This window comes from Spermophilus citellus (genome assembly GCF_964194105.1).
Source record: "Spermophilus citellus genome assembly, chromosome: 1".
Lineage (NCBI taxonomy): Eukaryota > Metazoa > Chordata > Mammalia > Rodentia > Sciuridae > Spermophilus > Spermophilus citellus.
In genome coordinates, this window is record NC_138182.1 from 46,693,564 (window position 1) to 46,721,521 (window position 27,958).

The following is a 27,958-nucleotide window of genomic DNA, read 5'->3' on the forward strand; positions in this document are numbered from 1 at the left end:
CCCTTGGGTCCAACTTGCAGAAAGCCCAACTAACAGTGACTTAAACTCTAAGGACACTTATTGTTTGTTTATGTCGAGGATAAAAGCTAAGTGACTCCAGGGCAGGATACCTAGCTCAAAAGTGTCTTAAGAAGAATGCACTCTTCCTTCACTCTGCCACCTTCTTGTCACTACTTGGTCTCCAGGTGGAGGATACAGCTCTGTATGTCATGTCCTAACTCACCTGGGTCCCAAAGCATGCAGTGGGTGTATGTGTGTTTCGGTGTGCACACATGTGCAGTGGAGGTAGGAGAAAATAGTGCATTCAGGATAGTCAGAAGCTTTCCCCAGGATGTTCTCTTCTTACCTGGGAGGGAAAGCTTTCCTAGAAGCCTCTTGACAGACTTTCTCTGACATCTCAGGTCACATGGCTTCCCCTAAACCAATTCTCTAGAACCTGCACAGGGGAATTGGATTTTGCTGCTTAATTCCATGATTCTGTTCAAAAGAAAGAAGAAATTTCTACACAAGAAGAAATTCCTGCTTGGTAACAACTAGATGGAAAATGGTAAGCAACTATGTAGTCCACTCATACTTCCAAGAGCTAACTTGTCTTCTAAAATTATATCCTGGTTATTTATATCATTTCATTGATTTTTTTAAAAGGATGTGCTCAAGGAAGAGTTTAAAATATATGGGCCTTGCCCAGAATCATAGGGCTTCAGTGAGTCATGTCCCTTCCCTGTACTGGCTTTGGATTGCTTTACTCTGAAACATTATGACTTATAATTTACAAAATCCATGTTTTTTCCATTTAAATTCATAAGTGAGAGGATAATGATTCTTAGGATCACTGCACACATACCTCAAAGGAAGTAGAGGGTGTCCACTTTAGGAAACACGTCAAGGATTTTAGCTTGTGTATCAGGTTCTATCAAAAGTTATAAAAAGCCATATTTTCTGGTTTGAAGAAAATTTTGATTCCCTTAAGTAAATTCAGTAGTGTCTATGTCTTTAGAATGACTTACTTGAGCTTTTTCTGCATGAAACCACCTCTCAAGGGAAATGTATTACAAATGCTTCTCAACACAAGAATGACAACAGACAGCAGAATGGCCAGTGGCTCTATAGCACACATCTGTCTCCAGGAAATAAACTTCCTCAAGTGACAGTCCTTCCTTGGTATCTGTTTGAGTTTGTGTTCTGAGTTGAACTCTTTGAGCCTTTCTGCTTGCCCCTTTTATGAAACTTTATGTCAGAGAGACCTTAAAATGGCTTTGACCAATCCTTGACATGTACATATGTAATCCACCTAGAGAAATATATTCCTTGAGTATAACAGCATTCATGAGATGACCCAAAATTAAATCAGCTTACTTTTAATCAAATATTTCTAGAATTTTATGGCATACTTTCTCTAAAATAAATCAGGGTTTGGCAAATGATTATTTTGTCAAGAATTAGTCAGTTTTCCAACATGTCTAGGCCCCCACCTGGGGTTGGTTGGGGTTGCCTTGTGGTCAATGCAAGCAGCACCATTTACCAGAGGATGACATAGCAAGACACACAGGTGACAAAGAGCACATTAGTTCATTTCTCTCAGCACTTACACATTGTTTTCTGCCCCACTGATAGCTACTACAGGTGTCTTTGCAACTTTAAAAGCATGATTTTGTAGGTAACTGTGGAAGCTATTAGTGGTGCTTTTTCTTTTACCTTAGGCCATTAATTTCAGTACCTAAAATCTATTTTCTCAGAGGAGACTGGAGTGTGTGAAATGTCTAAAGGAGATAAATAATGTTTGATGAAAGTACAAGACACAGTGAAATTTGCTTTTCATTTCACCTCTTCCAAATTCTTTATATATTTTTAAATAATATACCAGAACGAACACACACACACACACACACACACACACACACACACACACACACAAAGCAAGGAATGGTGTTCAGAACAGTTTTTTCAATAAAACTATCACTGCTGAGACTATTTTTGGAACTTCTTTTTTTATAATTGGCTTATAGAAGAGTTAAACCCCATGTAAGCAAACTAGTCTCATTATTGAATTGCTCATGGGTTTTGACTAAAACCCAACCTCATCACCTTATTAATCAGATTTGGTCCAGTGAATCAACCACAGGAGGTCAGTGCCAGGTAGAGTGACAGGGGAAGTTCCAAAAATGGTCTGAGCACTGACAGTTTAATTGCAAGAACTGTTCTGAACACCATTCCTCATTTTGGGGTGTGTATATTCTGGTATGTTGCTTTAAAATAAATGAAAGAGCTTTAGAAATAGGGGGAACTAAAGTTCCAGTTTTTCTGTTTGAATTGCAGGAATAACAAATTTAGTGTTAAAATAAAGACAAATTAGGAAAAATAGAAAACACCATAACATTGGAGTGGATCCAAAAAATAAACAAGCAACTTTTGATATATGTAGGCGAATAGAACATAAATCTACCACTGAGCCACATATATATGCATTTTCTGATTTTGTTTCTACATATTTCATATAAAATAGCATTTCTCAAAGTAATGGAATTTCTTTTTTTTAACATTTTTTTTATTGGTTGTTCACAACTTTACAAAGCTCTTGACATATCATATTTCATACATTAGAATGAAGTGGGTTATGAACCCCCAATTTTACCCCAAATGCAGATTGCAGAATCACGTCGGTTACACATCCACAATTTTACATAATGCCCTATTAGTAACTGTTGTATTCTGCTACCTTTCCTATCCCCTACTATCCCCCCTCCCCTCCCCTCCCATCTTCTCTCTCTACCCCATCTACTGTAATTCATTTCTCTCCTTGTTTATTTTCCCATTCCCCTCACAACCTCTTATATGTAATTTTGTATAGCAATGAGGGTCTCCCTTCATTTCCATGCAATTTCCCTTTTCTCTCCCTTTCCCTCCCATCTCATATCTCTGTTTAATGTTAATCTTTTCTTCCTGCTCTTCCTCCCTGCTCTGTTCATAGTTGCTCTCATTATATCAAAGAAGACATTTGATATTTGTTTTTTAGGGATTGGCTAGCTTCACTAAGCATAATCTGCTCTAGTGCCATCCATTTCCCTGCAAATTCTATGATTTTGTCATTTTTTATTGCTGCATAGTACTCCATTGTGTATAGATGCCACATTTTTTTTATCCATTCATCTATTGAAGGGCATCTGGGTTGGTTCCAGAGTCTTGCTATTGTGAATTGTGCTGCTATGAACATCGATGTGGCAGTATCCCTGTAGCATGCTCTTTTAAGGTCTTCAGGGAATAGTCCGAGAAGGGCAATAGCAGGGTCAAATGGTGGTTCAATTCCCAGCTTTCCCAGGAATCTCCAAACTGCTTTCCAAATTGGCCGCACCAATTTGCAGTCCCACCAGCAATGTACAAGTGTACCCCTTTCTCCACATCCTCGCCAGCACTTGTTGTTTGACTTCACAGTGTCTGCCAATCTTACAGGAGTGAGATGGTATCTTAGGGTGGTTTTGATTTGCATTTCTCTGACTGCTAGAGATGGTGAGCATTTTTTCATGTACTTGTTGATTGATTGTATATCCTCCTCTGAGAAGTGTCTGTTCAGGTCCTTGGCCCATTTGTTGATTGGGTGATTTGTTATCTTATTGTCTAATTTTTTGAGTTCTTTGTATACTCTGGATATTAGGGCTCTATCTGAAGTGTGAGGAGTAAAAATTTGTTCCCATGATGTAGGCTCCCTATTTACCTCTCTTATTGTTTCTCTTGCTGAGAAGAAAACTTTTTCGTTTAAGTAAGTCCCATTTGTTGATTCTTGTTATTAACTCTTGTGCTATGGGTGTCCTATTAAGGAATTTGGAGCCCGACCCCACAATATGTAGATCGGAGCCAACTTTTTCTTCTATCAGACGCAGAGTCTCTGATTTGATATCAAGCTCCTTGATCCATTTTGAGTTAACTTTTGTGCATGGCAAGAGAAAGGGATTCAGTTTCATTTTGTTGCATATGGATTTCCAGTTTTCTCAACACCATTTGTTGAAGATGCTATCCTTCCTCCATTGCATGCTTTTAGCCCCTTTATCAAATAGAAGATAGTTGTAACTTTGTGGATTAGTCTCTGTGTCCTCTATTCTATACCATTGGTCCACCCGCCTGTTTTGGTACCAGTACCATGCTGTTTTTGTCACTATTGCTCTGTAATATAGTTTGAAATCTGGTATCGCTATACCGCCTGATTCACACTTCCTGTTTAGAATTGCTTTTGCTATTCTGGGTCTTTTATTTTTCCATATGAATTTCATGATTGCTTTATCTATTTCTATAAGAAATGCCATTGGGATTTTGATTGGCATTGCATTAAACCTATAGAGAACTTTTGGTAATGTCGCCATTTTGATGATGTTAGTTCTGCCTATCCATGAAAGGGTATATTTTTCCATCTTCTAAGATCTTCTTCTACTTCTCTCTTTAGGGTTCTGTAGTTTTCATTGTATAAATCTTTCACCTCTTTTGTTAGGTTGATTCCCAAGTATTTTATTTTTTTTGAGGATATTGTGAATGGAGTGTTTTTCCTCATTTCCGTTTCAGAGGATTTGTCGCTGATATACAGGAATGCCTTTGATTTATGCGTGTTGGTTTTATATCCTGCCACTTTGCTGAATTCATTTATTAGTTCTAGTAGTTTCTTTGTAGACCCTTTTGGGTCTTCTAGGTATAGAATCATGTCATCTGAAAATAGTGATAATTTAAGTTCTTCTTTTCCTATTTTTATGCCTTTAATTTCTTTCGTCTGTCTAATTGCTCTGGCCAGTGTTTCGAGAACTATATTGAATAGAAGTGGTGATAGAGGGCATCCCTGTCTTGTTCCAGATTTTAGAGGGAATGCCTTCCATTTTTCTCCATTCAGAATGATGCTAGCCTGAGGCTTAGCATAGATAGCTTTTACAATGTCAAGTTAAGTTCCTGTTATCCCTAGTTTTTCTAATGTTTTGAACATAAAGGGATGCTGTACTTTGTCAAATCCTTTCTCTGCATCTATCGAGATGATCATATGGTTCTTTAAGTCTATTGATGTGGTGAATAACATTTATTGATTTCCCTATATTGAACCATCCTTGCATCCCAGGGATGAATCCTACTTGATCATGGTGCACAATTTTTTTGATGTGCCTTTGTATCCGATTTGCCAGAATTTTATTGAGGATTTTTGCATCTAGGTTCATTAGAGATATTGGTCTGTAGTTTTCTTTCTTTGAGGTGTCTTTGTCTGGTTTCGGAATCAGGGTGATTTTGGCCTTATAGAATGAATTTGGAAGAGCTCCCTCTTTTTCTATTTCCTGAAATAACTTGAAAAGTATTGGTATTAATTCTTCTTTAAAGGTTTTGTAAAACTCCGCTGTATACCATTCCAGTCCAGGGCTTTTCTTGGTTGGTAGTCTTTTGATGGCTTCTTCAATTTCATCCATTGATATTGGTCTGTTCAAATTATGTGTATCCTCCTGACTCAGTCTGGGCAAATCATATCACTTAAGAAATTTATCGATGTCTTCACTATCTTCTATTTTATTGGAATATAGGTTTTCAAAATAATTTCTAATTGTCTTCTGTATTTCTGTAGCATCTGTTGTGATATTGCCTTTTTCATCCCGTATGTTAGTAATTTGAGTTCTCTCTCTTCTTCTCTTCGTTAGCATGGCTAAATGTCTGTCGATCTTATTTATTTTTTCGAAGAACCAACTTTTAGTTTTGTTAATTTTTTCAATAGTTTCTTTTGTTTCAATTTCATTGATTTCCACTCTGATTTTAATTATTTCTTGCCTTCTGCTACATTTGCTGTTGTTTTGCTCTTCCTTTTCTAGGGCTTTGAGATGAAGTGTGAGCTCATTTATTTGTTGGTTTTTTCTTTTTTTGAGGAATGACCACCAGGCGATGAATTTCCTTCTTAAAACTGCTTTCATTGTGTCCCATAGATTCCGATATGTTGTGTCTGTATTTTCATTTATCTCTAAGAATTTTTTGATTTCCTCCTTTATGTCTTCTGTAACCCATTGATCATTCAGTAACATATTGTTCATTTTCCATGTGATGTAGGATTTTTCCTTCCTTCTTTTATCATTGATTTCCAGTTTCCTTCCATTATGATCAGATAAAATGCAAGGTATTATCTCCACCCCTTTATATTTACTGAGGGTTGCCCTATGGCATAATATATGGTCTATTTTTGAGAAGGATCCATGTGCTGCTGAGAAAAAAGTATATCCATTTGGTGATGGTTGATATATTCTGTATATGTCAGTTAAGTCTAGGTTATTGATTGTGATATTGAGTTCTATAGTTTCTTTATTCAACTTTTGTTTGGAGGATCTGTCCAATGGTGAGAGAGGTGTGTTGAAGTCACCCATAATTATTGTGTTGTGGTCTATTTGATTCATGAACTTGAGGAGAATTTGTTTTATGAACATCGCAGCACCATTATTTGGTGCATAAATATTGATAATTGTTATGTCTTGTTGGTGAATGGTTCCTTTTAACAGTATATAATGTCCTTCCTTATTCCTTTTGATTAACTTAGTCTTGAAGTCGATTTTATTTGATATGAGAATGCCCCCCCCCTGCTTGCTTACGAGAACCGTGTGCATGGTATATTTTTTCCCATCCTTTCACCTTCAGCCTGTGTATGTCTTTTCCAATCAGATGTGTCTCCTGGAGGCAGCATATTGTTGGATTTGTTTTTTTAATCCATGATAACCAGCCTATGTCTCTTTATTGGAGAGTTTAAGCCATTAACATTCAGAGTTACTATTGGTATATGGTTTGTACTTCTATCCATGTTTGATTATTTATCCTTTTTTTAAAAAAGTTAGTTTGTTTCTACATGATTATCTTTCCCCTCGCCCTCTGTCTTTACCGAGGCACTTCCTACTGATGGTTTTGGTTATTGTTTTTCATTTCTTCCTCATGTAGTGTTTTGCTCAAAATACTTTGCAATGCTGGTTTTCTGGCTGCAAATTCTTTTAACTTTTGTTCATCATGAAAGATTTTTATTTCGTTGTCATACCTGAAGCTTAATTTTGCTGGATACAGAATTCTTGGTTGGCATCCATTGTCTTTCAGTGTTTGAAATACATTGTTCCATGACCTTCTTGCTTTCAGTGTCTGTGATGAAAAATCCGTTGTTAACCTTATTGGTTTACCCCTGAATGTAATCTGTCTCCTTTCTCTTGTAGCTTTTAATATTTTCTCTTTGTTCTGTATATTGGATATCTTCATAACAATGTGTCTTGGCGTTGGTCTACTGTGATTTTGTGTGCTCGGTGTCCTGTATGCATCTTCAATTTGTATAACTGTTTCCTTTTTTATTTCTGGAAAGTTTTCTGTAATTATTTCATTCAGCAGGTTACTCATTCCCTTGGTTTGAATCTCTGTACCTTCTTCTATCCCGATGACTCGTAAGTTTGGTTTTTTTATGTTATCCCATAACTCTTGGATGTTTTTCTCGTGATTTTTTACCAGCCTTTCTGAATTGGCTAGACTCTTTTCAAGATGATATATTTTGTCTTCATTATCTGACGTTCTGGCTTCTACTTGCTCCACTCTGTTAGTGATACTCTCAATTGAGTTTTTAATTTGGTTTATCATTTCCTTCATTTCTAGAATTATTGTTTGATCATTTTTTATAATCTCTATCTCCTGATAGAGATGATTAACTTCTTCTTTTATCTGTTTATGTAATTCATTCTCAATGTGTTCTTTCGCTGCTTGAATTTGCTGTCTTGTACCCTCTTTAAGGTTCCATTCCATCTGTCTAAGGTGTTCCTTGAGTTCTTTATATGACGATTTTTCTGATGACTCTAGGTCCTCCTGAATGTTTAGGATGTCCTGCATTGTTTGTACTCCTTTTCTTCCTTGCTTTTTTATGCTGCTCATGTTACTTCTTGTTCTGTTTGACTGATGAATTACTGTTTACTCGTATAAATTTATTAGATGCTTGGGAGGAAAGGTATTAGAAGGGAAGGGAAGAAGTCACTAAAGAGAATGAGAGTAAGCAGGTAGAATTCAAGGAAGGGGCATAAGATAATTGAAAAGAAATGAAAAGACAAAAGAAGAAATAAAATAGGAAAGAAAAAAAGAAAAAAATTAAAAAAAATAATTAAAAAAATTAAAATTAAAATTAGAAGAAAAAAAATTTTAAAAAAACTGTAAAAAAATTTAAAAAACAACAAGAAAGAAAAATGAAAATGAAAGAAAAACCTAAATCAAAGAAAAGAGAAAAGAAAAAAAGAAAAAAAAAACTAATAAATGCAGTCTTAGAGTTTGATTAACTTCTCTTCCAGTAGGTGGCGCTGAGCCCACCAGGCCAAGTTTCTCCTGTCAGTACGCGGGAACCAATCACTGTGCAGCAGCTCCTCCAAGACTGGGCGAGTCTCCAATCCTGAGTGCCTAGGGCCTCCTCTTGTGTCTAGTCACTTCCCACTTTTCCTCTAGCCAGGCCCCTCTCACGGGTGCCGCTCACCACAATACTGGCTACACGCCAGGTCTGCTGCTCCCGGGAGCCCTGTTTTCATGAACGACTGGGCACACTCTTCCAGTTTGCCATTCCCTCAGACCCTAAGTTTGTAGAGCTTGGGGCTGAGAATCCTCAGCGAATTTTACTTGCCCTCCGGTAGCCACGCCTCCGGTAGCTGGTGCTAGAGACCTCATCTGTCAGCACTGGTGGGAGCGGTAGTTCCATGCCGCGGGTCCTGCGCCACCTCTGATTCCCTCGGTCTGGCTATCGTGCTCACGGGAGAGCTGGGAGGGGCCCTTAGGGGAGAGCTGGGAGGGGCCCTTAAGGTTTCCCCGATGTGTGGAGAGGGAAGGCTAGGGAATTACACACCTGTAGCCGCAGGTTTCAATGAAGTTATCTCCTCCACCGCAGTCTGATGACGTCAGTCCTCTGCCATGGTGGTATCTCTTGCAAATGGCGACAGTTCGTCTCCCTTTGCCGGGTGACCAATGCAACGGGTGGGTCCTTACTGTGTCTCCCAAGCCCCGTTTCAAACCTGGGGCCACTACCTATGAAGGCTCGGTAGGCATTTACCTCCGTAGGATGAGAAGGGCTGACCAGTTGTTTCAGCTGGATGGATTAGTGCTGAGTTACAGCTGTTTGTCTGCGGGAAGCAGGGCGAATGGGAGCTTGAATTCAGCCGATCCGGGCTCAGTGTGTCTTCTGAGAGGCCCAGACTGTTCGCCCCAGATCCACGTCAGCTCAGCGTTGCCTAGTGATCCTGAGCAAACAGATTTAGGTTGTTTACGACTCCCTATACCTGCACAGCTGAAGAGGTCAGAGACTTGATCTCTCTGCGCCTGCCGCCATGTTGGAATCCCCCCGTAATGGAATTTCTTTAAAAATGAAATGACTAAAATGTAGGTTTATTCACCTAGATTGATCGGCAAGGTTGTGATTTTTTTAAATGGCTGGGAAAGTGTCTGACTTTTGAGATCCATTTTCTCTGTGTCTCGGAGGTCTCGTTCTTTTTGTAAATGTAGCATATTCTGCACCAGGGAAATTCTGAAGCTGAAACCCCACCCATTTCCTTTTCTTTTATAAAAAGAATTTGTTAAAAAGGTACTTCATCTTCTTTCCAATTAGATGGAGGCTAACTAAGGAAATTTTTGCCAGACACAAACAGCATCTGTCATTTATATAGCCTAAGATTATGAGATACCTTAAGGACTTGCAGGAAAAGAATTCTTTCTGTCATGTAATTTCTGGTGTTGGTCCCAGGATAGTGATAATATTTCATTTCTTCATTTTTAGATAACAATCAACAGAGACAGTGGAGAAGATGTGAGCTCCCCTAAACACGGGAAGGAGGACCCAGACAACATGCCCCATGTGGGTGGCAATACTTGGGCTGGTGGAACAGGTTGGTAGCACAGACGTGGTATTCTTGTGGGTCTGGCTTCCTATCAAGCCAGCACACTGCTCTGCATAACTCCCCAAGAAGGCTCAGAGACCAGCTGAGCTTCTCAGCCTTCCCTATTAGTCAGTCAATGTGTTCTTACCCTTGGCTCCAGTGTGGCATCAAGACATAAGAAGAACCTGGCATTTTGATTCCCACAGGCTCCACTGACCCAAGACCTAACACCATTCTCACCCCCTTGGAGTTGCTTCATTGGTAAAAGGGTGATGCTAACTGCCTCACCAGGTCATGATTTGGACTGAAAAAAGATTGTGATAGTAAAAGCACTGAGCTCAGTGGCTGGCCTGAGGATGGTATTCATTAAAGTGTTAATCCCTTCTTTTAAACTGTGTGCACTTGGGTTTTTGCCAGAAACCTACAGTATATTCTTTCTTAAGCAACTGATTTGGTAAAGAAATAGTCCTTGTGTTTCACATCTCAGAAGTGAGTGTGATGAGGATGCAAGATTTTGAGAGAGGAGGGTTGGTTACTATTTGCACGGATGCCAAGGGTAAGCAAATGAATATTCCTTCCTCTCAGCTGCCAGACCCTACCATTGTTCCATGACTGCTGTCTTCCTATTTCCTTGGGCAGCTGGAGCCAGCACATCTGCTGGGCCAACACATCTGCTAGGCCACAGGAATAGGGCCAGAGTGTGCACTGCCTGAGCTTATCTGAGCCCTGAGGAGAGCTGGCAGGGACTCCAAGCTTCACCTTCCTTGAGGACAATCTGCACCTCTTAGCCTTGTCAGCCTGGGCAGGAAATGGGTTTCTGTGCTAAGACAATGAGCTATCCAACAGGCTGTAGGCTTCTTGCCTGCTCTGTTTATTCATCAAGCAGCTCTTTAAAGAAAGGCTATTTTTAGAAATGTCCTTTGATCTGGAAGGTAGTATCAAGCCAACAAGATTTAATCCCTATGGAATGCATTGAGGAACTAGCAGGCCAGATGTACGCTCCCCAGCAGGGGACTGCTCCCAAGTGAGAGTTCTTATTTACTATTCAACTTGCATCTACTGGCTCCAACATCTGTCCAGATGATACCTGTGTTTCCCCTTTTACTTTTCAGTTGATCAAGAGCCCTTGGCTTGAACTTGTCTTTTGATCTTCGTCATTTTTCTCCCTCAAAATTCTGTACATTGAACTTAGCTCTGGCCCAACAAGTCCTCAAAGTCCCCCTCCCTTACCTACCTCCCTTGCTCACCTTGCCCCTTAACTCATGGACTGGTTTGGGATGTCCAAGCTTAGCTTTAAAGTTACGCCTTGCAGAACCTCCAGCAAGAGTTTTCACCTTAAATGTACAAATTGAAAGCTCTGGGAAGTAGAAATCATGAAGAACTCTCATATCCTTTGTACCCCAGGGTGACTTTCCCTAGGGGCCATGTGACTCCTTCTGGCCCTCACTCACATCAGCCTCTACCAGTTGCAAGTCCTTTCCTGCTTTCTCCCAAATGATGACCTCTGAGCACCTAAGAAGTGCTGAGCTCCAGTTCACCTCCCCGCATAGCTAAGAACAGCCTCTGGAGGAAGGGAATGAGGTCCCAAACACACCTTCCCATCAATAGCTCAGTGTCACTACCCAGTTCCTGTTCCCTCTGCCACAGACTGATTGTGAATGGGAGCCAGGAATCACAAAAATACAAGAAGTAATTTTCTAGCATCCAATTCTAAATACAAATGATATAAGATGTGCTCCAGTCAAAGGATGCTGTATTTAATAGGCTGTTGTCATGGTAGTTCCCAAAAGGAAATAACCTACCTGGACTTTCATAAAGGAAGTGGTTCATGCTAAGTGTTCCTTCTTAGTTTATTAGACCAATTAAAGCTTCAAAGTAGAAAAATAATTTATTATAATTTAGCCAAAGTCTAAAAGCTTTCAAATTTTTCAATTAATAAATCTAGAATTACCTCCTCCTGTGCATGGGAGTTATTTAAACAATAATTATAAGATTGGTAACTTATATAGCTCTTATGTTTTTGCCAGATACTTTTCTAAACATTTTTGCTTTATGACAGTTTCATGAAGTAAATCATATTAGTGTACTTGTTTTATAAATGAAGAGTCTGAGAGAGAATATTTGCATAATTTCCCGAAAGACACAGCTATTGAGTTGGAGTCAGGCTTCAAACTCAGGCAGTGTGCCTTAAACTAGTATAGTATACAATACTTTGCTTACTACAGTATATGATACCATCCCTCAACTGAGGTCTCATCATGAGTTCTCAAGTTATGTGTGAACAAACAAAATATACTGTTTACTAATAGTCTAATCCTTATAAAGCAAAGATAATAAGTTGGCCAATTCTAGCCAAAATATGTATATATTTTCTTTGGTCAGTGTAGCATTTATTGAGTGATTGATTTATAGCAAAGATTGAACCCCAAGATGCTTAACCACTTGAGCTACATCCCCAGCCCTTTTCATTTTTTTCTTTTGAGACAGAGTCTCACTAAGTTGCTTTAGGGCCTTGATAAGTTGCTAAATTTGGCTTTGGACTTATGATCCTCTTGCCTCAGCCTCCCGAATCCCAGGGATTACAGGTGGGCAACACCATTCCTAGCCAATGTAGTATTTTAAAATAATTTCATTTGGAATATATCTAGCCAATGTCACCACCACTTCTTATAATGGTACCTACCTAGCCTTATAGCCATTTAACTTTCATTTTTAACATAAATTGTTCATACAGTATTATATGACATATACTTATAAATATGTAAATGTGGGTTTATATTAAAAGGCTGCTCTGAAACTGTTAATATTTATCCATTGTATATTATTCAAATCTAAAAGTCAAAGTTGATATAATAATTGGCTTCAGATCTTAGTTAAGCCAGAGGTCATCATTAGGTCACTTAACTTCTCTGTGTATTGTTTTTCATTATTTTCAAAACAAAAGAAATTTTATCTATAGCTTCACTGTCTTTTTCTATTTTGTGGGAAAATAAGGTAATAAGTGAAGGAAGAGTTGCTCATTTATTTAGCAGATATATAGTAAGTATTTATATTGTTCAAGCAATTAGGGCAGAGTTAAAAATATAAATAAAATATGATCCCATCCATTACATAGTTTTTAGGAAAAGGAAAAATAATGAAGAGTAATAAATAGTACACCTGAGTATCAATCCATATGAGGTATAGGCCTCAGACGAAGTGTGTCATAGAATTCGTAATGGAACTTGAAAAACATGTAGATTTGGATGGATAAGAAAAGTGGAAAATCATGCTAAATAGGGGAAAACCTTTATTTTAAGAAAAAGGTTATTTGAATTTTTAATTACTGTTAAGTACAATTAATATACTTCTCAGAAATATCTTTTTTTTTTGTGGGGTTGGGTAACCAGTGATTGAACTCAGGAGCACTTGACCTCTGAGCCACATCCCCAGATCTATTTTGTATTTTATGTAGAGACAGGGTCTCACTGAGTTGCTTAGTGTCTTGGTTTTGCTGAGGCTGACATTGAACTCGCAATTCTACTGCCTCAGCCTCCCGAACCACTGGGATTGTGGGTGTCTACCACCATGCCTCGCTACTTCTCAGAACTATCTGCAAAACTGTAATCTAATTTTTGTTTTGTAGTCAGGTTCAGATTTATCATCTGTATTTTCCTTGTTTCTTTCCAGGAGGAAGAGACACTGCAGGTCTGGGGGGGAAAGGAGGTCCTTATCGGCTGGATGCAGGTCACACAGTGTACCAGATCTCTGATGCTGAGAAGGACGCCGTTCCTGAAGAGGTCAAGAGAGCTGCAAGAGAGATGGGCCAGAGAGCATTTCAACAGAGGTGAGTGTTCACGTCACATCTACAACAGTGCTGTTGACTAACAGACACATACATACTTGCATGCATGCATACATGCACACTGTTAGGTGCTAAACTCACATGGTACAGAGCCTGTAGCCTCCAGCTATACATACTTGCACGCATGTATGCACACACACTGTTAAGTGCTAAACTCACATGGTACAGAGCCTGTAGCCTCCAGCTATGCAGATAATGGCAAGATCAGTGGGTTAATATGAGGTCGCACTCATTCCTGTGCCAGGATTTGGAGATGAGACAAAGCTAAATGAAGAGGGCACCAGGATAGAGTGCACAATATTGATGAGGGAGAGAGTCAGCTTGCCTGCCCACGAAAAAGGGTAAGAGCTGGAGAGAGATGAGCAGTAAGGTGGTTTGGGGAGGCTTTTTTGGCAGGTGGGGTCTTTGAAACCAGGCCAAGGAACCTGTGGCCTTCTGATGTTCCACAGCTGTTTTAGGCCACTTCATTGGCCCCATCCACTAGATGCTTCTCTAGACTTCCATGTTTGTTCTTAAGCTAAAAAAGAAAAACACCAAAGAACCAGCAATATCTCCTTTCTGATTGATGGACTTGGTAGCACTTTGGGAAACAGATTCACATTTTTGTGCTCAATGAAAGGAGCTGGGTGCAGTTAGAAAAAGGTGTGCTCAAGTGTATGAGACTGATGAAATTCCTCCCATTATATGCTGTGCTTTCACATCTGCAAGCAAACAGTACAGAACAATAAAGAACTGCTGGCCACACTTTCAGGAAAGCCTGTGAGCCTCAGAATGGGCCTGAGAGGCAGAAGTGTTGCTCTCAGCCTTCCTGCTGGCTTCCCAGATGAGTACAGTTTATTTATGGTTATTGAATCTGAATTTGCTCTTTTGGAGAATGGAGACTTCACTCTTCCTTCCTCTCAGAGAGGTTATTAGGACAGATAACTATTTTTGGAATGAAAGTAGTTGAAATCTCTCAAAAAGAGGCAGGAGAAAAATTATACTATAATGAAAAGTCATGTTAGAATTAAAAAGAATTGGCTGTTTCATATGAGTAGTAAAGTATCCATTTAGGAAAAGATTAATAGGTATTACTCTCCCCTCCCCCCCCCCAACCAGTTGCTATTGTTGCCCCTCTCAGTTCTTCACAGGTAATTATCCAGTCTAAATGCTTTACAAGCAGAGTGCTCTGGCACACAGGTCATTTGCAGGGAGATGGATAAGTCTTGCAGTGGTGCATGGGCACAAGTATGCAACCCCTCTCTGAGTGCCACTAATGATAAGGAGCCTGGTTCTGCTGAAGACCATTGCCCTCCAGGGGAATGAGGTCAAGGGGCCTTGGTGGTAAGACAGCTGAATAGTGGATATAAAGAGGAGAGGTGTATGATTTTGTCACTAATTCCCTCACTTTTCTCACAGAGTATTGCTTTGGCTATTCTGGGTCTCTTATTTTTCCAAATGAATTTCATAAATGCTTTTTCTATTTCTAAGAAGGTTATTGGAATTTTGATTGGAATTGTATTGAATCTGTCTAGCACTTTTGGTATTATGGCCATTTTGACAATATTAATTCTGCCTATCTAAGAACATGTGAGGTCTTTCTAAGGTCTTCTTCAATTTCTTTCTTTAGTGTTAGGTAGTTTTCATTGTAGGGGTCTTTCACCTCTTTTGTTAGATTGATTCCCAAGTTTTTGTTTGTTTGTTTGTTTGTTTTGACTTTTTTTGTCTTTTGAGGCTATTGTGAATGGGATAGTTTTCCTAATTTCTTTTTAGCAGATTTATCATTGGAGTATAGGAACGCCATTGATTTCAGTATTAATCGTGTGATTTGAATGTTAATCGTGTATCCTCCTACTTTGCAGAATTCATTTATGAGCTCTCACAGTCTTCTGATGGAGTGTTTAGGGTCTTCTAAATATACAATCTGTCATCAACAAACAGAGATAATTTGAGCTTTTCTTTTCCTATTTGGATCCCTTTAATTTCCTCTTCTTGCCTAATTGCTCTGGCTGGGGTTTCAAGAACCATATAGTAAAAGTGGGTATCCTTGCTTGTTTCTGTTTTTAGAAGAAATTATTTCAGTTTTTCTCCATCCAGAATAATGTTGGCCTTGGGTTTGTAATACATAGTATTTTCAATGTTGAGGTAAGTTTCTTATATTGCCTAGTTTCTCAGTGTTTTAAAGATGAGTGGGTGCTGTATGCCTCCCATGTATTTTATTTTATTTTTTTTTATTTTATTTTTTTATTTTTTATTTTTTTTATTTTTCATTTTTTATTTATTTTTTATTGATTATTTAAAGCATTACATAGTTCATGATATATCATCTTTCATACATTTGACTCAAATTGTGTTTTGAACTCCCATTTTCACCCCAAATACAGATTGCAGAATCACATCTGTTACATATTCACATTTTTACATAATGCCATATTAGTGACTGTTGTATTCTGCTACCTTTCCTATCCCCTACTATCCCCCCTCCCCTCCCCTCCCCTCCCATCTTCCCTCTCTACCTCCCCTGCTGTTGTTCAATTCTCTCCCTCTTTTTCCTTCCCCCTTGCCCCTCATAACCTCTTATAATTTTATGTATCATTGAAGGTCTCCTACCATTTCCATGTGCTTTCCCTTCTCTCCCCGTTTCTCTCCCCCCATTCGTCTTTGTTTACTGTAGTCTTTTCCTCATGCTCTTCCTTCCTGTTATGTTCTTAGTTGTGCTCATTATATCAAAGCAGACATTTGGCATTTGTTTTTTAGGGCTTGGCTAGCTTCACCTAGCATAATCTGTTCTAATGCCATCCATTTCCCTGCAAATTCTATGATTTTGTCATTTCTTAGTGCTGCATAATACTCCATTGTGTATATATGCCACATTTTTTTTATCCATTCATCTATTGAGGGGCATCTAGGTTGGTTCCACAGTCTAGCTATTGTGAATTGTGCCGCTATAATCATTGATGCGGCCGTATCCCTATAGAGCGCTCTTTTAAGGTCCTCAGGGAATAGTCCGAGAAGGGCGATAGCTGGGTCAAATGGTGGATCCATTCCCAGCTTTCCCAGTAATCTCCATACTGCTTTCCAAATTGGCCTCACCATTTTGCAGCCCCACCAGCAGTGTACAAGTGTGCCCTTTTCCCCACATCCCCGCCAACACTTATTGTTGTTTGACTTCATAATGGCTGCCAATCTTACTGGAGTGAGATGGTATCTTAGGGTGGTTTTGATTTGCATTTCTCTGATTGCTAGAGATGGTGAGCATTTTTTCATGTACTTGTTGATTGATTGTATGTCTTCCTCTGAGAAGTGTCTGTTCAGGTCCTTGGCCCATTTGTTAATTGGGTTATTTGTTATCTTATTGTCTAATTTTTTGAGTTCTTTGTATACTCTGGATATTAGGGCTCTATCGGAGGTGTGGGGGGTAAAAATTTGTTCCCAGGATGTAGGCTCTCTATTTACCTCTTTTATTGTTTCTCTTGCTGAGAAAAAACTTTTTAGTTTAAGTAAGTCCCATTTGTTTATTCTTGTTATTAACTCTTGGGCTATGGGTGTCCTATTAAGGAATTTGGAGCCCGACCCCACAATATGTAAATCGTATCCAACTTTTTCTTCTATCAGACGCAGTGTCTCTGATTTGATATCTAGCTCCCTGATCCATTTGGAGTTAATTTTTTTGCATGGCGAGAGAAAGGGATTCAATTTCATTTTGTTGCATATGGATTTCCAATTTTCCCAGCACCATTTGTTGAAGATGCTATCCTTCCTCCATTGCATGCTTTTAGCCCCTTTATCAAATATAAGATAGTTGTAACTTTGTGGATTAGTCTCTGTGTCTTCTATTCTGTACCATTGGTCCACCTGCCTGTTTTGGTACCAGTACCATGCTGTTTTTGTTACTATTGCTTTGTAGTACAGTTTGACCTCCGGTATCGCTATACCTCCAGATTCACACTTCCTGCTTAGAATTGCTTTTGCTATTCTGGGTCTTTTGTTTTTCCATATGAATTTCATGATTGCTTTGTCTATTTCTTCAAGATATGCCATTGGAATTTTGATTGGCATCGCATTAAACCTGTAGAGAACTTTGGGTAATATCGCCATTTTGATGATGTTAGTTCTGCCTATCCATGAACAGGGTACATTTTTCCATCTTCTGAGATCTTCTTCTATCTCTCTCTTTAGGGTTCTGTAGTTTTCATTGTATAAATCTTTCACCTCTTTTGTTAGGTTGATTCCCAAGTATCTTATTTTCTTTGAGGATATTGTGAATGGAGTGGTTTTCCTTATTTCCATTTCAGAGTTTTTGTTGCTGATATACAGGAATGCCTTTGATTTATGCGTGTTGATTTTATAACCTGCCACTTTGCTGAATTCATTTATTAACTCTAGCAGCTTCTTTGTAGACTCTTTTGGGTCTGTTAAGTATATTATCATGTCATCCGCAAATAGTGATAGTTTAATTTCTTCTTTTCCTATTTTTATGCCTTTAATTTCTTTCGTCTGTCTAATTGCTCTGGCTAGTACTTCGAGAACTAAATTGAATAGAAGTGGTGATAGAGGGCATCCCTGTCTTGTTCCAGATTTTAGAGGAAATGCCTTCAGTTTTTCTCCGTTCAGGATGATGCTAGCCTGAGGTTTAGCATAAATAGCTTTTACAATGTTGAGGTAAGTTCCTGTTATCCCTAGTTTTTCTAATGTTTTGAACATAAAGGGATGCTGTACTTTGTCAAATGCTTTTTCTGCATCCATCGAGATGATCATGTGGTTCTTGTCTTTAAGTCTATTGATGTGGTGAATAGCATTTATTGATTTCCGTATATTGAACCATCCTTGCATCCCAGGAATGAATCCTACTTGATCATGGTGCACAAGTTTTCTAATATGTTTTTGTATTCGATTTGCCAGAATTTTATTGAGAATTTTTGCATCCAAGTTCATTAGAGATATTGGTCTGTAGTTTTCTTTCTTTGAAGTATCTTTGTCTGGTTTTGGGATCAAAGTGATGTTGGCCTCATAGAATGAATTTGGAAGAGCTCCTTCTTTTTCTATTTCTTGAAATAGCTTGAAAAGTATTGGTATTAATTCTTCTTTGAAGGTTTTGTAGAACTCCGCTGTATACCCATCCGGTCCAGGGCATTTCTTGGTTGGTAGTCTTTTGATGGCTTCTTCTATTTCTTCTTTTGTTATTGGTCTGTTTAAATTGTGTGTGTCTTCCTGTCTCAATCTGGGCAAATCATATGCCTTAAGAAATTTATCGATATCTTCATTATCTTCTATTTTATTGGAATACAGGGTTTCAAAATAATTTCTAATTGTCTTCTGTATTTCTGTAGTGTCTGTTGTGATATTGCCTTTTTCATCCCGTATGTTAGTAATTTGAGTTCTCTCTCTTCTTCTTTTTGTTAGCATGGCTAAAGGCTTGTCTATCTTATTTATTTTTTCAAAGAACCAACTTTTAGTTTTATCAATTTTTTCAATGGTTTCTTTTGTTTCAATTTCGTTGATTTCTGCTCTAATTTTAATTATTGTCTTCTACTACATTTGCTGTTGTTTTGCTCTTCCTTTTCTAGGTTTTTGAGGTGTTGCGTGAGTTCATTTATTTGTTGGTTTTTTCTTTTTTTGAGGTAAGAACTCCAAGAAATGAATTTCCCTCTTAAAACTGCTTTCATTGTGTCCCATAGATTCCGGTATGTTGTGTCTGTGTTATCATTTGATTCTAAGAATTTTTTCATCTCCTCCTTTATGTCTTCTATAACCCATTGATCATTCAATAACTTATTGTTCATTTTCCATGTTATGTAGGATTTTTCCTTCCTTCTTTTATCATTGATTTCCAATTTCATTCCATTATGATCAGATATGGTGCATGGTATTATCTCCACACCTTTATATTTACTAAGAGTTGCCTTATGGCATAATACATGGTCTATCTTTGAGTAGGATCCATGTGCTGCTGAGAAGAATGTATACCCACTTGATGATGGTTGATATATTCTATATATGTCGGTTAAGTCTAGGTTATTGATTGTGCTGTTGAGTTCTATAGTTTCTTTATTCAGCTTTTGTCTAGAGGATCTGTCTAATGGCGAGAGCGGTGTGTTGAAGTCACCCATAATTATTGTGTTGTGGTCTATTTGACTCTTGAACTTGAGGAGAGTTTGTTTTATGAACGTTGTAGCTCCATTGTTTGGTGCATACAAATTGATGATTGTTATGTCTTGTTGGTGGATGGTTCCTTTTAACAGTATATAGTGACCTTCTTTATCCTTCTTGATTAACTTAGGTTTGAAGTTGATTTTATTCGATATGAGTATGGCCACTCCTGCTTGCTTCCGAGGGCCATGTGAGTGGTATGATTTTTCCCAACCTTTTACTTTCAGCCTGTGTATGTCTTTTCCTATCATATGAGTCTCCTGAAGGCAGCATATTGTTGGATTTGTTTTCTTGATCCAGGTTACTAGCCTATGTCTCTTAATTGGTGAGTTTAGGCCATTAACATTTAAGGTTACAATTGAGATATGATTTGTACTTCCAGTCATGCTTCTTTATTTATTTATTTTAGTTTGGCTAGTTTTGCTTTTTGGTTATTCTTCTCCCCCTTTACTGAGATACCTCCTGCTGTTAGTTTTGGGCACTATTTTTCCATTCCTCTTCTTGTAGTGTTTTGTTCAAAATGCTTTGCAGAGCTGGTTTTCTTGCTGCAAATTCTTTTAGCTTTTGTTTTTCGTGAAAGATTTTAATTTCATTGTCAAATTTGAAGCTCAATTTTGCTGGATATAGTATTCTTGGTTGGAATCCATTATTTTTCAGCGTTTGAAATACATTATTCCAGGATCTTCTCACTTTCAAAGTTTGTGATGAGAAATCGGTCGTTAACCTAATTGGTTTACCCCTGAATGTAATCTGCCTCTTTTCTCTCGTAGCTTTTAGTATTCTCTCCTTGTTCTGTACGTTGGCTATCTTCATAATTATATGTCTTGGAGTTGGTCTATTATGGTTTTGAATGTTTGGGGTCCTGTAGGCTTCCAGGATTTGGCAATCCATTCCATCTTTCATCTCTGGGAAGTTTTCTAGAATTATTTCATTTAATATGCTGTCCATTCCTTTGGTTTGAAACTCTGTGCCTTCTTCTATCCCTATGACTCTCAGATTTGGTTTTTTTATGACATCCCATATCTCTTGAATAGATTGCTCGTGGGATTTAAGCATCTTTTCTGTGTTGACTATATTCTTTTCAAGTTGATAAACCTTGTCTTCATTATCTGATGTTCTGACTTCTACTTGATCAAGTCTATTTGTAATATTCTCGTTTGAGTTTTTAATTTGGTTTATAGTTTCCTGTAATTCTAGGATTATTGTTTGATTTTTTTTAAGATCTCTATCTCCTGGTAGAGCTCGTTCTTTGCCATTTGAATTTGTTTGTTTAATTCATTTTCAAAATATACTTTTATTTCTTGGACTTGCTGTCTCATGTCTTCTCTAATATTCCTTTCCATTCGAGTTAGGTATGCCTTGAGTTCTTTCGCTATCCCTGTTTCTGATGTTTCTATGTCCTCCTGTAGATTTGGGTTGTCTTGCATTGTTTGTAATCCTTTTTTCCCTTGTTTTCTCATGTTGTCCACGTTACTTTCCAGCTCTTTTTGATTGTCATGTTTCTGCTCTCTTCTATAGATTTGTTTTGTTTCTGTATTACTCTGATGTCTCTCCTTTGTGTTGTTAAACTATGCCTGCTAAGTTGGATTCCACTGGGAAGGAATTCCGACGTCCGAGCTCCAGTGACGACACTACTCTGCTATGACGGGCCCCAGTCTCCTTGCCAGGGTGCCCTAATGGGGGGGTGTGACTGGACTGTCTCTGTTTGGTTTCAGCTCCCTGTCGCGGCAGGCGGTCAGTCTCCAGCCGCCCAGTATCACAGGCCGCGAGCAGGTGATCAGTCGCCAGCGGGTGGGCGTTCTCCTACCGCCCAGTTACACGGGCAGTGGGTGAGCTGTCGCCGGCGGGCCTGCAGTTTACAGCTGCTCAGTCGCGAGGGCCTTGCCTCTAGTCTCCTGGTTTCTCCTGCTAGTCTTGGTTTCTCCTGCTAGACCAGATTTCCCCTGAGTGATGGTTCTCGGCAGTTCAAACTGTACTCTGGGCCTGCCGTTTGTTGGGTGTGGAGGGTGGCTATTGGGAACCCCGGTACTCTATTGTTTTGTTTCCCTTGTGGTGAATAGAACTGTACCGCTTCCTTCCACGTCTGAAATCCTGTACTCAGCCCGGGGGTCAGTGCGGGCTAGGCTGGCGGGATTCCACTTCGTGGCAACCACTTATCTCCCTGCTTGCTAGTTAATCCCTTGTCTGCAGCGCCACGCCTTCTGTAGCCGCGGGGCAGGCCGCCCTAATCAGACAGCCTGGATCTCCGGGGTCACACCGTTGGCTTTTGGGATCCCCGGCACTGTCTCCCATGTATTTTAAATCATCTCAAAAGTATTTATAATACCCAGTAAATGTAAATACTATGTCAATAGTTGATATCCTTTATTGCTTAGGAATAATGATGAGAAAAATGTCTGTAAGAGTTCACTAGAAACATAGGTTTTTTTCCCCAAATATTTTGGATCTAAGATTGTTTCATCAGTGATATAAAACCCATAGATATGGAGGGTCAACTGTAAAGCTATCACCCTTTATACTTGATTTGGAGACTTGCCAACACTAGGCAATCCTCATCATCAGACAGAAGTCCACTCATTGCCTTCAATAGCCTGATAGTATTGATGGGTTCCTCATATTGTTACCATAGCATTTAGTTAGCATTCATTTGAGTCTGGTTTTAACCCAGATACTGGTTCCTATATATCAAGAATTGATCAATTCAGGCAAAACAACACAGGGAAACAAGCATGAGACATGCATAAAATGCAACAGAAACATTACATCAACAAAAAGTGAATGAAATAGTGAGGAACATGTACACACGAAGAAAAACCATTAGAATGGGTGTCAGCTGTGGAAATTGCATCGGCTACCATTTGCAAAACTAATCAGCCCCATATAGTAGTACATACAGTAATGTACATATGTATGTATGTGCATACATTAGCTGTATGTACTACTATATGGGGTTGATTAGTACATACATACGTACATATGTATGTACATACATTATGTATATATGTATGTATGTACATACATACATACAGCTAATGTATGTTTCCCTCATAATTGATTTAAAATCATAGTATTTAACTGTAACCTGTAAGAAAAAATAAAATGAGAACCAAAATACCCAGACTCTTACATACCCATAAATACACCCTTTAAAAATGTACAGTGCCAGTTGATCCACAGAGATTACTAGAATGTTAAGCAGCTGTACCCGACAGTTTTGATCAGAGGTAAGAAGTAGAATGATATATTTTTAGCGTTTTGTTGGCTTGAGAATATTACCAATAAGAAGCTTATCTAAACCAGGAGCTAAAATTTCATATTTCTTTCTTCATTCCTTTCCTCAGTCTTTCAGAATTTGTTACGTGCTTTGAATCTTGTAGGTTCTGAAAGATGACACAATCTTGAATATGTTTTCCATATTTCCTCATAATTAGACAGCATGTGATGTGCTTTTAGGTGCTATGTGATCACATCAAAGGTACTGCTATATTTGTAGCTGATCTGGCTACAGACTACTCTGCCCCAGATGACTTAGAACTGCCTGACTCCTTCCCTAATATGTATTTATATCTCTCTATTTATGTATGTATTAAATGTGTGTGTGTGTGTGTGTGTTACCTTTCCCATTCCCTCTCCCACCTAATTGCCTCCCCAACAAGGACAGCTATGCCTACATATTTTTTTTCTAGTCAACACTAGTCTCCTTCCTTTGAGAGAGAACATACAGACTTCCAACACATGAAGTAAATAGGCAGCATATCCTACAGGGTTCACTGTGCCCAGCTTCTGTCAGCCTTGATACTTGAGATGTAACTTAAAAAATGAAAATTTATAAAGAAGTTTCAGAGATTGCCAAAGCTAAACATAAGAGGTATTGTTATGAGGTCAAGTCCTAGATACATATTCCTTCTCATTCTTTGAACAGAGTTATTAAGATTTAGAGGGGCACCTTGGTATGTCACCTTGAGAAACAACCATTCAGATGTTATAATGATTTTGTCTATAGTTACTCATTGATAGTGTTTTCAAATTGTTATCTAATAGCATTTATTCAGTACCATTATATGCCAGGTGTTTTGCTAGATATTGGATATTCAAAGAAAAAAAAAGAAAATGTGGTCTTTCTTCCAGAGAAATAGAATAGAAAGCATCGAAGTGCATTATACATAAGTATTTTTAATGAAATCTTTTCTCCAATTGTACACATAAACATTTATGCATCTGTTTGTACTGGATCTAAATGTGAAGCATATTTTCTACTTTGGAAAAGTTTGAGAAATGCTGTGAGAAAGGGAAATAGACCTAACTCCTAAAGCAATGAAGCATAAGATTACATGATGGACGTCTGTAAAAGTATGTGGAAAAGGAATGGACTGTTTTACTCAAGAGATTAAGCAAGACTTCCTAGATGTGGCCTTTGAACTGGAACTTGAAACATTTTGGTGTTGACCAACAGAGCTGGGTGGTAAGGCAGGAATGATCAGTCTGCCCCCTGGTAGTCTTGGCCCAGCATTGTCAGGCTCTAATAAGCCCCCAGCACTCTAATTTTGATTCTTCCCAGTGCCTGTCAGAGAATAGAAAACACTTATTCTTCCTCAGCATTTGAGGTTTCTCTTCCAACCCACGTGATAAATATACTTTACATAAGAATTTCAGCTAAATACTTGTGATCCTTTCTTCCAACATTGCACACATACACACACACACACACACACACACACACACACATACACAAATAGTACTTTAGATGATTGTGTTATTAGATTAGGCTTTTGAGGTGTGTTCATTATTCCCTGGCCAATATTAGCCCCTATATATTTATGCATGTAAATGTGTGATTAAATTAGTGTGTTATGGCTTCAACACTGTAAAACCCAAGAGGTTCTCAGAGAAAGACCCCTCTACTTAAGATTAATTTAAGAAGCCTTCTCTTAAATAATCCTGAATCTTGTTTCACTTCAGTCATCTATTTGAATCTATTTTGAACATCTGTTATCTGTTAGCATGCTAAGCACTGTACCCAAAAAGATGGAAAAGCTACAGACCCTAGTTGGGGAGACAGAGGACAGGCAGTGATAGCTGGGATAGTAAATGCTGTGTCTGAGGAAGGAATGAAATGAGAAGAAAGCACACAACTCACTGAAACTTTATAGTGGAGCATAAAAGAAACCAGAGACATGGGAAGGGAGAAACTTCAAAAATCATATGAAAAATTTTATGTTAGAGGGGGGCCAGCTTGGCTGGTGGCGACTGCTGGGGGTAAGGGGGGGAACTCAGGCAGAGAGAGGACAACATGATTTATTTTTTTAAAAAAATTTGAATTGAATTTGGGGAACGTGTGGAATAGAGAGGGTGGCTCATATTAATGGACCCAGTTAATGGGAAAGTAATTCAGTGAAATCCAACCCCAAATCACTTGGCACGTGGTTGAGTTCAGCAGGAATTAGGGATCACCCCTGTGAAAGCTGGTTACCAGTACAGGACCTATGTATAAGCACTGTGTGGCAGCCAGCAGACAGTAGATCAGGAACTCATAAAGGAAGTTGCCAGCAGTCATCTCTGATGAATCCCAGAGTGTGACTCAACCACAGTGACTGAAATAGGTGCACAGAAAATTGTGCCTGGAGCAAACAGCCTCCTAATTTCAAGGACAAAGAGCTCCCCACCAGAGGCACCCCACCAGAGGTTCTGGGAAAATGCTAATAAGCGCCACACAGGAACTTCTGCATCCCAGGCTGGATACCTGGTAATTCGTATTAACAGTGGTGGATAGGAAACTTTAGTCCCTATACCCTGAAAGTGGATTTTAATGAAAACCTCAAGATCCAGACATCCAACAGAGATCAGAATCACCTCAACAATAGGGGGCCTCCAGCAAATCTCAAATACCTACCAGAGTTCCAAAGTTCAGCCAAGACTAAACCCCAACTACTGCAACTTCCAGTTTTGAACTCTACACCACCCCCACTACAGGAATACACCATTTGTCAGCCTCCCCGGTGGATCCCACCCTTTACTGAGAGACTGGAAGCTAAGAGATCTCCCTAGCCACAAGGACTGCAGCTGGTTAGGACACAAAGATGTGAGTCCTAACAACCCCCAGCTCTTCACCCAAGGGTTACAGAGCCAACAATAGATATAAAGAATGCAAAACAATAGATATAAAAAATGCAAACCCATCTCTTTCAAGAGTTTGACCACCTCAGAGGAAACAAGCATTTTATTTCCCATTAAGTTTTTTTTTTCTGTTTTTACTCATCTCCATTTTTTCCCTTTTTTCTATGTATTCTCCCTAATTTTTTTCTCTTATTTTTTTCCCCTAATTTTTACATGGTTTAAAAATTTAAAATTTTTATTGTATTTTTTTTCCATTTTCTGCAAGTTTTGGTGTATGTGTGTGTGTGGGTATTCTCACTGTGTGAATAGGTTTGAAAAATATATATTTATGTAATTTTACTTCATATAATTGCTTTCTTTTGCACCTGTTTATGATTTAGCCTTGTTTTGACTTAGGTGGGATATAATTATATATAGGCTTTAACTGTTTTGATCTTACATTTGCTTATTTGTTTGTATACTGGTTTTTGTCCTTAGTACCACTTCTTTAGTTTCTCCGCACTCCAATACCAAATTTTCATGCTCCCTCTCCTCTTTTGTCTTTTAATTACATATAGTTATTTTTTGTTCTTCCTGCTTTATAGTCAACATCAGCTACCTATCTCCTGACTCTCTTTTGTTTACTTTTTAACATATTTCAAAACTTTTCTTGCCTTCCTATCCTATTTTCTCTTTACTTAAGAAACTTTAATTCTACTGTCTAATAGAATTAGATAGTTAATGTAATTCTTATCCCATTCATGTTGCTGTGATATTGATAGAATACACGACATAGTAGACACCTGCTGTTTAATTCATGATTGAGTTCATGATTTTTTATTTTTGGTAATGATGGTACTGATGCTCACCTCAACATTCCTATATAGGTGGCAATTATTGCTATAGATATCAAAGTGGACAGCAGACACTGTACATCTGTTGCTAACAGTAGTGCTATTCCTGGCTCCCACTTCCTGTAAGAGGTTCTGGAAAGTGACTGGGAATTTCAAGATAATAGAGTCGAGATCTCGCTGTGGAGCAATACTCACAACTCAGCCAAGTAAGTAATAGCAAATCTCACTCCACACATGATGATCTAGCCCCACCTGAGCCTTCACATTACTTCAAGGGCAGAGAATTGAGGAAACAAAACTCCCAAAAAAAAAAAAAAAAACAGGTCTCAAGGAAGAACAATCAGAGGGGCACCTCAGGTTGCACTCTGGGATATCTACTCATAAAGCAAAAAAGATAAATATCCAGAAGAGGACTTAAAAGGAGAATCCATCTCAACTGATGCACAAGTCCAACCAAGACATCTGAAAACATGAAGAAATAGGCCAAGAAATCTGCTCCAAAATTCCTTCTCCCAACAAAAGGATCTCACAGATATGGAAGTAGATGAAATTTCAGGCAAAGATTATAAAAATGATTATTAAAATGTTAAACTAAAAGAAGATCTAAGCAATGAATGAAGAAAGCTAATATTGGAGATAAAAGACCACTTCAATAAAGAAATAGAAATATTGAAAAGGAACCAGTCAGAACTCATGAAAATGAAAGACACAAATCACACATCACAATAGCTCAACTGTGGAACCAACCTAGATGCCCTTAAATGGATGAATGGATTTTTAAAAAATGTGACATATATACACAATGGAATATTACTCAGCAATAAAGGAGAATAAATCATGGCATTTGCAGGTAAATGGATGGAATTAGAGAAGATAATGCTAAGTGAAGTTAGCCAATCCCCCAAAAAACAAATGCCAAATGTTTCTTTTGATATAAGGAGGCTGATTCATAGTGGGATAGGGAGAGGGAGCATGGGAGGAATAAAGGAACTCTAGATTGGCCAGAGAGGGTGGGAAAAGAAGGGAGGGGGCGTGGGATTATAAATGATGGTGGAATGTGATGATCATTATTATACAAAGTACATGTATGAAGACATGAATTGGTGTGCAAAAACTCTGTATAAAACCAAAGATGTGGAAAATGGTGCTCTATGTGTGTGATAAGATTTGTAATGCAT

The 27,958-nt window shown here is 38.5% G+C and overlaps 1 protein-coding gene across 1 annotated transcript in view; it reads left to right on the forward strand.

The window, feature by feature from the left end:
- Window positions 1-27,958, forward strand: part of VWA8 (von Willebrand factor A domain containing 8) — a 425,268-nt gene that overhangs the window by 359,444 nt on the left and 37,866 nt on the right. Inside the window, exons 38-39 of the mRNA XM_081281141.1 lie at window positions 9,761-9,869; window positions 13,530-13,686. Of these exons, the coding sequence (XP_081137267.1) occupies window positions 9,761-9,869; window positions 13,530-13,686 (266 nt within the window). The remainder of the gene's footprint in view (window positions 1-9,760; window positions 9,870-13,529; window positions 13,687-27,958) is intronic.